Source organism: Aphanomyces astaci (genome assembly GCF_000520075.1).
Source record: "Aphanomyces astaci strain APO3 unplaced genomic scaffold supercont1.3, whole genome shotgun sequence".
NCBI classification, from domain to species: Eukaryota; Oomycota; class Saprolegniomycetes; order Saprolegniales; family Verrucalvaceae; genus Aphanomyces; species Aphanomyces astaci.
Genome location: NW_009798266.1, coordinates 90,816 through 103,409, shown reverse-complemented (window position 1 = coordinate 103,409; position 12,594 = coordinate 90,816). Strand labels below are relative to the sequence as shown.

Below are 12,594 nucleotides of genomic sequence, written 5' to 3'. Positions count from 1 at the left end.
CGTCAAACGCTTATCTTTGTACTCATCAATTCGGTCGATATCCATACTTCTAATTTGCATAATCTGTCGAAAGTGATAATTGTACAGCTCACGAATGGAAACAAGACACTCAATCGCGGCTGCACAATTTAATAACCTGCAAAAATGTCGTGAGCAACAGTGTCTGATTGGTCACATTATGACACGAATTTCGAAGTTAATTAGCCAATCAATGACATTTGAGGCCAGGTTTTCGAAGTAAAATTTGGTGAACCATTCCGTCGTTCCCTGTAGTCTTCGCTGATGTATTGGTGGTCCGTCATTGCGCAATGGACAATGGGTGAACAGAGGAGTATTCCGGATAATTATCCGGATTATTGTTTTAAGGAAATTGCACAACCATACTTTTCCACAATGATTACGCAACAACACCGTCGGTGTTGTTTCGAAGGAATTACTCCACTCAGGCCTAAATTTATAATAATTCGAGCGGGAGTACTGAAAGTCAAGTACTACCGTAGTGGATTTTCACTTTGCAAGTTTTTAAAATTCGAGCTATTTTATTTTCAATACGTGCCAATCCGACCCAAGCAAATGCTTGGATTCCCCATGTCGCGAAGGCACATAAGTCTATCACCATTCATATTTAGCCTTCAAGACTGGGGATTCATCATCTTTAATTCAAGACGAAGCGATTAAGAAAAGAATGAGCTAAATCCGACCAGTATTTGTAAACGAAAGATTCGTTTTGCCCAAACGCACGGTATAGTAGTTGACATCACACATAACGTAGATTTCCAATTTAAGAGATATATTTTCGAGTCGCTGTCGGGAAATGGTAGCAGCTCGGCACTGAGGAATGGGTTTCGACTTCTGAAAACTGATAATTGAACAGGAAACGCAGGTCTTTCCAACAAGCTCTGAAACATCTATTTTCACAGTATCTATCATGTCCTAATATCCCATTTTCTAAGCAGAAACACATCATAAGTAGGATACAGTTTAAGGGATATATTTTAAGCTTGATCGTAGTATTGATCCAAGCGTATATTTTTTGTGGTTTGGGTATAATATTCTGTCAGGTACATATGCAACCTCAACAGGTTATGTATTTATAGAGCCAATTGATTAATTGATTTATATAAAACACATGGGATCATGAAGAACATTTATTTAAAGAGGTAATTCTACACAAATTTCAAGGTGGGTGATTGGCTGAAACCGATGTCCCTTAAATTGTCCCATGTCTCTTAAATTGGAAATCTACGTTAGTCCTTGCCAGATTCTCCGCAAAGGCAGACCCAAACTATTTCAACTGCATTGGAGATTCTCTTACGTTATCAACAAACGTTTTGTAGTTACTAACTTACACGTTCAGTAAGTACAGTGTGACAGAGCAATCGTGCCGCCACGTGCACAGACTCTTTTCACCCAATCAACGTCTTGGGATCGAGATTCCACCAATGGCATTGCACGTCCACGAACCGACACGACACGACCAACATGGCCGCGCCAGGATCATCGACAACGCGAGCGCGGCTAAATCTGGATGATTCACTTCGACTGGTGCACGATATCTTGGACGAAGACCAGAGCTTCCTCGAGTACCTGCACGACGAAAACATGTCCAAGCGAGACCGCCTGCACCACCAGCTACAAACGCCCAAAGCCCCGCCGCCGCCGTCAATTCGTCCAGAGCACTACATCAACGACACATGCCACGAGCTCCAGCACGACCTGCAACAAATCGAATCGGAGCTATACTTCTACGACTCCATGAAGCAAAAACCCTCGTCGGCCAACGCCACAGGACGGACTCGTCGTGGAAGCGCAGCGCTGCTGACAACTGGAACAGCGCGACCGACCCAATCCACGCGTCAACCAGGTCCCGCGCCCAAAGCGAGGGCAGCCAACCCGTCGAATCCCACCATCGCCACGTCATTTGATTCCTTGTTGGCCAAACTCCAGCGAGACTACGAACATGACCAAACCGCACACGTTGCGGCGCAATCTCGAATTCAAGCGCGGGTGGTGGCGGCCCATAAAGGTGCCATGGTACAATATAGTGATTGTAAAGACTAGCATATCTGTATATGTTCACGGGGCGAGTCCTAGGTCTTTGGAGACTTCCAAACACAGCCAAACGGGTCCTTGTCGCAGCCGGTCTGTTCCCCCACCATTACTTTAGTCCATACTGAGCGTATTTTTACACCTGGTACCATCCATAGACTGTCGAAGATCCCAACTGCTCGTCTCGTCAAGACAACGATCGGCCTGTACGTCCTTGTATGCCCCCTATAGACATGCATGTCAAGCTCTGCCGTAGAATAAAGTACCCACAGATGTATGTGATCTGGATCAAGTGGTAGGCATATGTTCGCATTGGAAGTACAATTACGAGCGATAACGACTCAACGATCAGTTGTTAGGAATTCGACCGAGGCGACCCGAATGTGTGACACTCCAACTTCTGTGACTTTTTTCCAAACCTTTTTCATTGCTGTTTGTTGTAGTGGTCTAAGCTACCTCCCCCCAACCAGCCCCCCAATCCCCCCCAAGAGGTACATTCTCCACAGCTACACGAGACGACAGCAAATTACTTCTGCTTGTTTTAGCCTAGTCGACTGCGGTCAACATCGATGCAAGCCCTTCGTGACGCCTACTCCACGGCCATTGATCAAAAAGCAGAAGCAGCAGTTCTTGACGGCCGACACAAGCAAGCGCAAGCGGTGGAAAGTGTGCTCGAGCGATCTCAAATCCGCAAGCGGTTGGCTGTGGCCAAGCTACAAGAAGTGTGTGACCGAGACACGCACGACGTGGTCGAAGCGACCAAAGCCGAGCTCGGCCAAGAACATCACGTACGCCCGATAAGAGTAGTTTTTGGCTCGGTTTCTGTTTTCCAATCGAGTCGGGTGGGCAGGCGGAGCTCGCCGCCGTGCAAGACGAATGGATGGCCAAGAGACGCCACGAGCTCAACGAAGTGTTGGTGGACAGCGAGCGCCGCTTGGACCGAGAAAAAAAGAACGTGGCCGAGAAATTTCAGCTGGAAACGGACGTCAAACGCGCGGCGCTCCAACGCGAGCTCGAACTCGACCGGGCCAGCGCATTGCGCGAGATCGAACAGACGTTTCAGGTTGGCATTGTTGGTTGTCGTTATTGACTTTCGATATCACTTGTGTGCTGACAAGTGCATGTGGTGGCATTTCATGGACGACAAAGATTCATGATGAATGTTGACGATAACGTTAGAATTATATATCGTAGGGGGAACTAGAGGCATTGGAAGATCGGTTGCGGCATGTCGTGGCGGAAGAGCTGCAGGCAAAGCGCCAGCAAGTCGCGACGGCGTTGCTCGTACGGGAAGAGGAGTTGCTGCAGCAAGGCCGGACTCAGGCGTTGGCGATGCATCAAGCCAACGAACACGCGGACGTGGCCAAGCTACAAGACGCCCTTCAAATGGGCTCCAAGTTGCGCCTCCAGCAGGTCATTTGTAGTCCTTTGTAGCCTCAAATGTGATGTGGTTGTCGCTGATTGCTCTTTTGCAGTTGCGGGATCGGTTGGACGGGCAACGAGCAGCCAAGTTGGCCGAGATCGAACGGGTAGCCAACGATACACTAGAACGCTCCCTGGAACAACTGCGCAACGAGCATGATGGTGAAACCAACACATACGTCCATACTACCCAAGACCGACTAAGGCAGTACGTGCATTGATATCCTCTTGCGTGGGAGTCTATTCATGTGTACAAGCACATTTATTTATTTGAGGGGGGGACATCGACCTAGTGCCATTGTAGTATGTGGTTCGAGCTACAACTATCTACCGATAGATTGCTAGTCGGCCATGTTTTCGAGCTAAAAATTTGTATGCTTGGTAGGGTCCATGATCGAGAAGTGGAGTCGTTGCGGCAAGCGTTGGCCATCGACGAGACACGATCGCTCAACGACGTCACAGCCCAACTACGAACCAACCACTTGCAGCGGTAGGACCGTTACAGTACTGTCTAGAATCTGATGCACTTTGCATATGGTTGACTTGTCTGTCAAAACATGCAATGTGTAGTTAAGTTTGATGGTGTGTAGTGTCCAGCGTATTCGCGACGACCATGAACGGCAGCGCTCGGAGCGACTGGTCCAGCTTCAGCAAACGTACGAAGCCGAGTACTTGCTTCGCATGGAGGTGCTTGAAGACGAACTCAATGCCAAGTTGACGGCAGACATGAACGACCGGGCGGCGGATCACGCCCACGCGTTGCAAAAGCAGATGGCGACGTGCAAACAGCATTTTGCCGACTTGACAACCCGGCTGTCGTCGGAAATGCACTTTTTATTCCAAGTGTCCAACAACCCCACCATTTCCTCTCGGTCGAACGAACGTAATCGGCAACCGACTGAGTCGAAGGAAGCAGACGTCGTAGACAAATTGCACACGCTGGGCGTCACCAGTCGCGACGTCCACAAGTGGGTCCATGCGCTCAGCTCCGAGTACTACGACCTCTGTGACCAGCACGCGGTGCTCGTCGAGTCGCTCCGCCAAGCAAGTGCGCAAACCAGTACGTGGAAACAAAAGGCGGCTACGAACGAGGTGGCCCTAACACGGCTGCAAGCCAAACTGGACAAAGCCATTGCTGACGTTCATGACAAAACGCGGTTGTGCCAGCGGCTCTACAAGGCCAACGAGCAATTGCTCAAGCAACTCCCGACGTCGCCGCCGTAATCGACAGAATATTACGACGAGGGCTGCAATTGGTAACGTTAGTATGCCTTGTTCGCAAAGTGTAGTGTGGGAATGGAAGGGAACGATGAAATGCGGGTCTCGAAATTGAACAGTCAAGATGGGCTACCGTCTACAATCTACCTACTAGTACAGGGCGGATGGAAAGACAAACTAGTACGGAACGCGTGGCGGGGCTGTTTATGTTGGTGTGTTTGGCTGGCGCCGAGTTTGCGCTGATGTGGCATACATACACATTGCAGTCGCTGGTTCGTAGGCGCTGCCAACACGATTCACATTGACTGTGAATTTCTATCCATGATGGTTCAGTTGTGTACTGTAACGTTACCGGGTATGCATACATTAGTTGATCTACGAGTTGAAGCTGATTGTGTAATCGTCCTGAATTGCTGCGATTATTCCTTTGACACGGCACGATTGGGGTGGTCAGCTCCAATGTCAGCTGCCATAAAACTTGCCCGTGGAACTCAAACGTCGACGGAACGTTCGCGCATCACGCGACAAACCCTCGCAGGAGGGCTACTACTGTTTCTCGTTCTTTTGCTGCATGTCCACCACCACCCCACATGTCGTAGTAGTCGTACTAATATCGTTATTTATAATATAAATAGTACTTTTCGTATTAATAGTAGTACTTCGAAGTACATGTATTTAATATTAATACTTTTATAATAGTACAGTACCGGTAAGTCGTAATACGTACTTGGAACGTTACTGCTAACTTACTGTAATCCTTCGTACTAGGAACTACTACTACGTAGTACTACATAGTAGCTCCAGTCGTACTGTACTGTGGCCAACAACATTACATGCTGCCCACGTACACCGTGTCAGCAAACAATCGACTTGGCAGCGCCGATCTATTCAGTCGTTGGCAAGTGCATGCACATCCATTCCTTGTAGTATATTGGTGGCCTCATGCCTTCTACAACGCCTGCAGGATCAAAAGTTGATCGTGTTGACCCACAAGTTCCGAGTGGAATGCTTCGCAGTGGATGTCATGGTTCAGCTCGTGGCTGGACGCGAGACAGGCGTCGATCATTGTGAACTTCATTCCCCCAGTCAACGCACCATACAAACATGCAATCGAAATCGTCCCCCAACGCGTTGCGTCGCCAGCAGTGTCTGTGTAACCACGTCACTTGAAAAACGCGTTTAACGTACTACGTTGAACGTCGACAACGCGTCCGAGGCACCGTGTCAATGGGCGCACAATGTAGCATTCTGATATGCCTAAACTATCGCCGTCACCACCACCTTGATTGCGCTGAAACTTTTTAGCCCGTTGCACTTCGCACGCAGGTCGAAGGAGCGTAGGCGTAGGATTTCAACCACCCTAGGGAGTATAAAACGTAATCACGTTAAAGATCCAACCTGATTGGCAGTGGGACAAGGTGTAAGCCATGAGGCCAGCTTCGCACTCGCCCCTTCTGCCCACATCGCGTGTCCTTCAGGACACCTCTGGCCTTATTGTGGTTGCTTCATGACGCCAGTCTTGTGGTTTTGGTATGTCGATATCACTTCCATATTCAATTACACCTTGCAATGCAGCACCATCCGAACGTGACCACCTGCAGCATGTTTCCTGACCAGCATCAGCACCACCAGTATCATATCGCGTGCTCTGTTCACGCATGCTACCGGTACGCCAAGGTCCGTGGGATGTGCCTTGTGCATGCATCTAGTTTCCACCGCGTCACCGCAACCACCCAAGCCGACACCTCCCCGCTCCCGTCAGTGGGCTCGCTTTCGCCCAGCACGAGCACCTCGTCCACACTGAGTGCACAAGACGAGGCTGCATCTGCTACCATGTTCAACCTTGCGATGCTTCGTCCAAGGTCGTCGTCCCTTCGGCCCCGTGACGTGGCCGACGACGATAGTACCGACGGCCACCACCACCACAACCTTACCAAGTCGTCCCGGCGTTGCTTCATTGCAAACTGCGACAAATACGCTCGCATCGCTGGCTTGTGCACCCAGCACAACATGAAGCTGAGCAACCAACGACGAAAATGCAATGTGGACGGCTGTCCATCGTACGCCCGCACGGCGGGGCTCTGCATTCGCCACGGCGGCGGCAAAACGTGCTCTGTCGACGGCTGCGTCACTGTCCAGCAATCCGGTGGCCTCTGCCGAGCTCACGGGGGTGGATCCAAGTGCAAGCCGTGCAAATACACTGGTTGCACGCATTTTGCCCGGGTTGGAGGCCTCTGTGGCCAACACAAGAACCAACCTATCGACCCTGATGGTCGATTGCCGCCCTCTCCCAACGCGATGCTTGGAGTGTTTTATTAGGAACCGAGAACTCGTAAAGTCTTTGTCGATTAACTCCGTCATGCAGAAACAAATTACTTCGATAAGTATTGTCAAATCGATTCCCCTCAGCAGAATCGAATGTCTTTCGAGATTGTGTTCAAGAACCGCCTAAGCCAATCAAATCACGTTCTAGTGAATTTCTGCCAATCCAAACGTTTGATTTGACACTGTCCCTCCGCATTGGGGAAAACCATATATATCTTATTATTTGTAAAGTATAGTTTGTACAAGCTTAAATTGGATCAAATGGATTTGAATGCATTTGGCGAAATGACTCACAAGTCCAAATTTGGGTGAAATGCACAATATGATGTGTGGAATGGAATGGAGGCATTGAAAACTGCAACCGTGGGGACCTAACTTCAGTACTACTACGGGTAGTAGTAATGCAATTCCCGGTCAGCAAATGGCCAATCACAATCATCCATGGATAATGATTGGACAAAATTATGTACACTTGTATCATATACTTGTAAGATTTAATATTCTGCTTGTAGGACATATAATACAGTTTTTGTTTTACTGTTTGTAGCACTTCTAAATTTAATTACATGAACACTTTATACATATCATTATTAAGAGGTTATGAGAATTTTGTCATATATTATCTGTCAAGTGACTTATTGGCCGGGAATAAAATTCACACAGGGAAATTTCAATTTTAGAAATTCGACGAGCAAATTGACCATGCGATACTAATGATGGGACCTGCATAAAGTTATAAAGCTCGTCACGAACGTCAAAATGCAGGTTTTCGCAGCCTCATCGGATGAATGGGTGACGAGTTATGGCACTCAGAAAGTAGGCCAAGCTGGCCGGGAATTACATGAATCACTTACTGACTACCGGTAGAACTTTTCAGTACTCTTTAAATACGGGAGGGACAACTTGTTGTGCTTGCTTGGCACTATTAATAGAAGGGGCAACTCATCAGCAATCCCCTTTTGGCCAAGACTTCGGCATTACATCGGAAACAACATACTGTGCTTGAATTTTTTTAAATGGATTCTTACTTCGTTCGATGCACTGGATTACGGGTAATTAATGCAACTTTTTTACTGTTACTGTAATTCCATGCGGAACAGAAATACTTGGGTCGAAAACACTGCGAAACGTGTGGTTGGCGTTGTCCCACAGGTGTACCAGGACTATAGTGGGATCGTTTGTCATGTACCGTTCGCACAAGGACAGTCCAAGAGCGATGGCATATGCGTTAGCCGGGAACCAGCAGTTCCATTGCAAATGGCGCAACGGAAGAAAATAATCTGCGACCAGGAGCTATCGTGGCCTCACAGTCAGTGCCGGTCGTACATGTGGTCTTGCCTTACCTCGTCTTGGCTTTGGGCCATACTAGTATATGTAAGCTTACTGTACTGTAAGAGGTAGGTTATGTTGGCCAATTCAAAGAAATGAAAGCCTAACGTTAGACCAACCAATCATGCATCCAATTATATCGCTGCATTCGAGCCAGACAGACCACAGTGCACACACGCTTGTTTGGAGCAATGCGTTTTGTTTGTCATTCGTAGGGAAGGAGGTGCTACGTAGTTTCCCGGTGTACCTTCTTTTAATTACTGCAAGAACCACTGTATCGCAGAATACTGTACTAGTTGCCACCACAAACACACAGCCTGGATGATTTTGGCTTCATGTAGAACAAACACATTGTAGAGTTATAATCCGATATAACGTCTCGGAAAAAGTCTTCTTACTGTTGTTAACTGTATATTGGATTTTTGCGCTTACGCTACATGGTTCCTATTTATGCCTCGACAGTTTCTTCGGTTTCGGGCCGGTGCAAACTGCAAAGGCCACGAGCGCGAGTAAAGTGCACACACGTGACATATTTGCACCGAGGTCCCTCGCCATGGGATCTGCACACGCCTCCAGTCTGTAAAACGATCTTACAGCCGTGGACAGCGCACGTCTTGCCGCCCCCGTGGCGAGTGCACAGGCCGCGTGTGCGGGCATAGGCAGTGCAGGCGTCGACAACGCACTTGCGCTTTTGGCTGGCAAACTGCATGTTGTGTTTGGTGCAAAACCCGTCGATGCGGGCGAGTTTGTGGCAGTCGGCAATCGCACAGCACTTATCTTTGAGCGTTCGGCAATGTGGTTTTGAAATCATTCGTTCGATTTGCGCGTTTTCCACAGCTGAAGGACGCAGGGACGGGGCATACTGACGTTGTGCAGCAGCACGGACGATGCTGCTGCGCTGTGCATGCAGCGTGGAGGCTGTGGCTACGGCGACTGGTGCCACTGGTTGTGGTTGCAGTGGTCGTCGCGATGGCAGCATGCTGCAGTCGTAATGGTGGCCAAGGCACAAACCATCTCGCTTGGCAAACCGGGCACACGTAGTCACACCACAACGCACCAAGACAGTTGGCAGGGGAGGATTTATCAATGGTGACGCTGGCAGCAATGCTTTCGGTTCGAGCGGCATGTTGCCGTGAGATGGTGCTGTGAATATAACGTGGAGTGTGTGGGAGGGGGCAAATTGCACAATGCGTCGCAGTGCAGATTGTTGGCTGTCCAACAACTAACACACTATCACGTGTGTAACTCGCGAATTTGAAAACGCATCCCCCAAGGGCCCATCCATGTGTCACGGTCACCCTCTCACCCATGATTGCCCCCATCAATTGTATGTACACTGTACACCATATTTGTGGACTACCCATACAGTAATCAAGTTCACTCGTACAACGGACAGCGCTGTATGTGATGAGAGAAGGGGCTAGCAAGGGAGATGGCTCTTCTGCCAATACAAGGTGTTCCACAACGGCTCCTTGCCATGCGAGATCGGGTTGAATTGCCCATCTCATTCAAAGCCTGTACACCTGCAGTACTACTGGTAGACTAGTACGTAAGGCCCAACAGACCCACCTTGCAGTATTATCCCTTGTCGGATAACTCATGCTCCGACACGTTGGTTGAACTACTGTACAGTTGGTGATTCATGTCGTTTCGGCCCACCATGCAATTTCCGCCCAGTTGGCAGCCAATCACAATCATCAAACGAAGATGATTTGACAAAATTAGTTACTGTCAGGTAAATAATACCTTTAGCATTTAATATTTGCATTCATTGACAAGTCATGTAATCTCATAATTATAGTAGTGACTTCTACATTGAATACTTTGTACACTTTATAAAGATTACTATTAAGAGGTTCTGAAAATTTCAGTGCTCAAATCTGTCTTACATTATTCAAGTCAAACACCTGGGCGTAGTTCACATAACTGTACTGTATTAATACTATTAATACTACCTCCGATTGGAAATGATTGATAGGTTTACCGGTTACGTACAGTAATTATTATATTATACAGGTATTATCAAATTTGCTGTACCGCATATCTCCACCTAAACCTCTATAACCGGATAAGTTCAGGAGAAATCAGATATAGGTATATAGAAATTATACGGAAGCACAGTGAAAATTGAGCATCATTCCTGATTGATTTTGACCACCATAACTTCTAAAATACTCTAATTAGGACTCACTAAGCATTAAAATCGGATTTCTTGCGAAATTCTCTACCTGGAAGCATATAGTCAAGGCAATAACCTATCTTGACTGAGATACAATTGTTTAAAGCTCAACAAATTGAAACCTATCAATCATTTCCAATCGTAGGTAGTACTTACGACGAAACCCAGTCTTTTTGTGCGGACGATTGTTATCCGTACGCCTGATCATTGATATCCAAGTATATAAATTATAGTATATAAATCTCATGTACTAAGGGTGTGTCTGGTAACATTTCAAAAAATATATTCCATTTTCTGGCAAAGTGGGATAAACCAAAAATACCATTTTCAAAATGGAGGTAAAAGACCTCCTCAAGGAGTAAACCCCACTTGGAATTATTGGATTTGGGTTAACAATAAAACTCTTCAAGCAAGCCATGTGCCACTATTTATCAGATTTATTGAATTTGGCTCGAAAATGGCATTTTAGGCCAGTATATAGTGATATTTCACGTTACCAGACGCACCCTAAATAAATATCGGTACTGTATACCGGTACTCTTCCGTTCCCTACTTAGAAGTGACCTCAAAACCTCATATCTTGTCCAAAGTAGATGAAACGTAACATTTTTGAAAGAGTATGATTTTTTTGGAAAAATTCTGTTTTGCACACCGGTAGCGTAATTGACTCTGCTTACTGTTAACAAAGTGCAAAAATAAAAATACGCAAAAAAATAGAATTTTATAGAAACACTAGGGGAAGAGTATTCGATGGTGCTCTCATATGACTCTCTTTTCGAACTTCGACACTACACCGTTGTGAAATTTTCTGAGTGGTCATAGAAAGCCACCAAATGTAGTATATAACCCTTGTGCATGATGTGTCTGCACTATTGACTGTTTACATCAATGCCGATTTGTGATGTGACTTTTCATGACAAATCCCACATACAAAAATCAATATAATAATCCTTACTAATTCTCAATATAAAAATTAGTGCTGATTGAGATATAGAGCGGTCCGCACTAAGACATGTGCCGTAGGTCAGGTAACGAGGTTGAAAATTAGTGCGGTCCACACTAATTACGGTCAACGGTGTAATATTACTGTAATACCTAAATATTCCAGGAATAGTTCGCATTCCATCATGGCATCCAGAGGTCGCTCGCTTTTCAAATATTTTGCAAATATTTTCATACCTCCCATTTGAAAAGAGAATTCCCTGTCCGAATATTTTGTAATAACATTTTCTGTGGCACCCAGACTCGGCCTAATACATGTAATCCATTTTTTTATTCGGCTTAAGAGTACTGTATCTCCACCGCGACCGGTTATTTCGGGGAAAAACTACTTCCGGATAAGTTTACCCATTGTTTTCGGTCTTTTTCTCCACCGCAAAACTGGTTATTTTGTTGGGCAAATTTGAATGCCCGCCCACATGTCATCCCCGGTTCGCGTCGGGCCAAGTTCGACGTGAATGGCCCTGCCACGGCTTTTTCATCACTTGGTACGTGCGCGCTGCGCGTTGGAAGTTATCAGTTGTCGCGCCGTCAGGTCTGTGGATGTTGGCGGCATCACCTCCGTATACTTTGCAATCAAGATAAGGATACGGAGGTGATGCCGCCAGGATGCACCTTCATGGCACAACTAGACAATGTCGCTTACACTATTGTATGCTGCTAATCAAGTTACGACATTGCCAGTTATATACTTCAAGTATTACAAGACCACAGTTAGCAGACAAACCTCAGCCGCTGAGGTATTCGATGGCGGTTCGTTGAACACGGACGGTGAGCGGTGCGCCAAGCAAATACTTCTACGATAGCAGTGCCACCATTGAGGTGGACGCTCGTTTCAATGGTGTGTACCCCATGGCCCGCACCTATGCTTCGCAGCATATGACCATAGGAGCAAACCTTGTTTACTTTAACAGTAACGTTAATAGAGAAGAGACCTTCGCCAAATCATCCGATTTTGCCCAGAATTCGACGTGTCTTTATTTTAAAGGGACCATTTGGAGGTCGGTTGAGATGAAAAATTGGGTATTTTAGTTATTTCAGGTTTGTCCCAGAAATACCATTTGGAGGTGCGG

The 12,594-nt window shown here is 46.8% G+C and overlaps 3 protein-coding genes across 3 annotated transcripts; 2 read left to right on the top strand and 1 right to left on the bottom strand.

The window, feature by feature from the left end:
• The first annotated feature begins 1,459 nt into the window (after positions 1 to 1,459).
• H257_01647 (hypothetical protein) lies at positions 1,460 to 4,810 on the top strand. The gene is made up of 12 exons (XM_009824948.1): positions 1,460 to 2,034; positions 2,095 to 2,142; positions 2,208 to 2,255; positions 2,306 to 2,344; positions 2,409 to 2,432; positions 2,493 to 2,540; positions 2,595 to 2,837; positions 2,900 to 3,112; positions 3,244 to 3,462; positions 3,525 to 3,679; positions 3,857 to 3,961; positions 4,062 to 4,810. The coding sequence occupies exons 1-12, from the start codon at positions 1,483 to 1,485 to the stop codon at positions 4,693 to 4,695; spliced, it is 2,328 nt and encodes a 775-aa protein (XP_009823250.1). The 5' UTR covers positions 1,460 to 1,482; the 3' UTR covers positions 4,696 to 4,810.
• A 1,327-nt stretch (positions 4,811 to 6,137) lies between these two features.
• Positions 6,138 to 7,147, top strand: H257_01646 (hypothetical protein). Its single transcript, XM_009824947.1, has one exon. The coding sequence runs from the start codon at positions 6,259 to 6,261 to the stop codon at positions 7,006 to 7,008; it is 750 nt and encodes a 249-aa protein (XP_009823249.1). The 5' UTR covers positions 6,138 to 6,258; the 3' UTR covers positions 7,009 to 7,147.
• A 1,554-nt stretch (positions 7,148 to 8,701) lies between these two features.
• On the bottom strand, positions 8,702 to 9,553 carry H257_01645 (hypothetical protein). The gene has a single exon (XM_009824946.1). The coding sequence runs from the start codon at positions 9,467 to 9,469 to the stop codon at positions 8,792 to 8,794; it is 678 nt and encodes a 225-aa protein (XP_009823248.1). The 5' UTR covers positions 9,470 to 9,553; the 3' UTR covers positions 8,702 to 8,791.
• Between the last annotated feature and the right edge of the window lie 3,041 nt (positions 9,554 to 12,594).

Bases quoted from the DNA above. Each gene is read 5' to 3' on its own strand.
- H257_01647 (XM_009824948.1), top strand. From the start codon at position 1,483: ATGGCCGCGCCAGGATCATCGACAACGCGAGCGCGGCTAAATCTGGAT. The intron at 2,143-2,207 runs GTCTGTTCCCCC...TACCATCCATAG, and splicing joins ACGGGTCCTTGTCGCAGCCG to ACTGTCGAAGATCCCAACTG. The intron at 2,433-2,492 runs GTGTGACACTCC...TGTTTGTTGTAG, and splicing joins TCGACCGAGGCGACCCGAAT to TGGTCTAAGCTACCTCCCCC.
- H257_01646 (XM_009824947.1), top strand. From the start codon at position 6,259: ATGCAGCACCATCCGAACGTGACCACCTGCAGCATGTTTCCTGACCAG.
- H257_01645 (XM_009824946.1), bottom strand. From the start codon at position 9,469: ATGCCGCTCGAACCGAAAGCATTGCTGCCAGCGTCACCATTGATAAAT.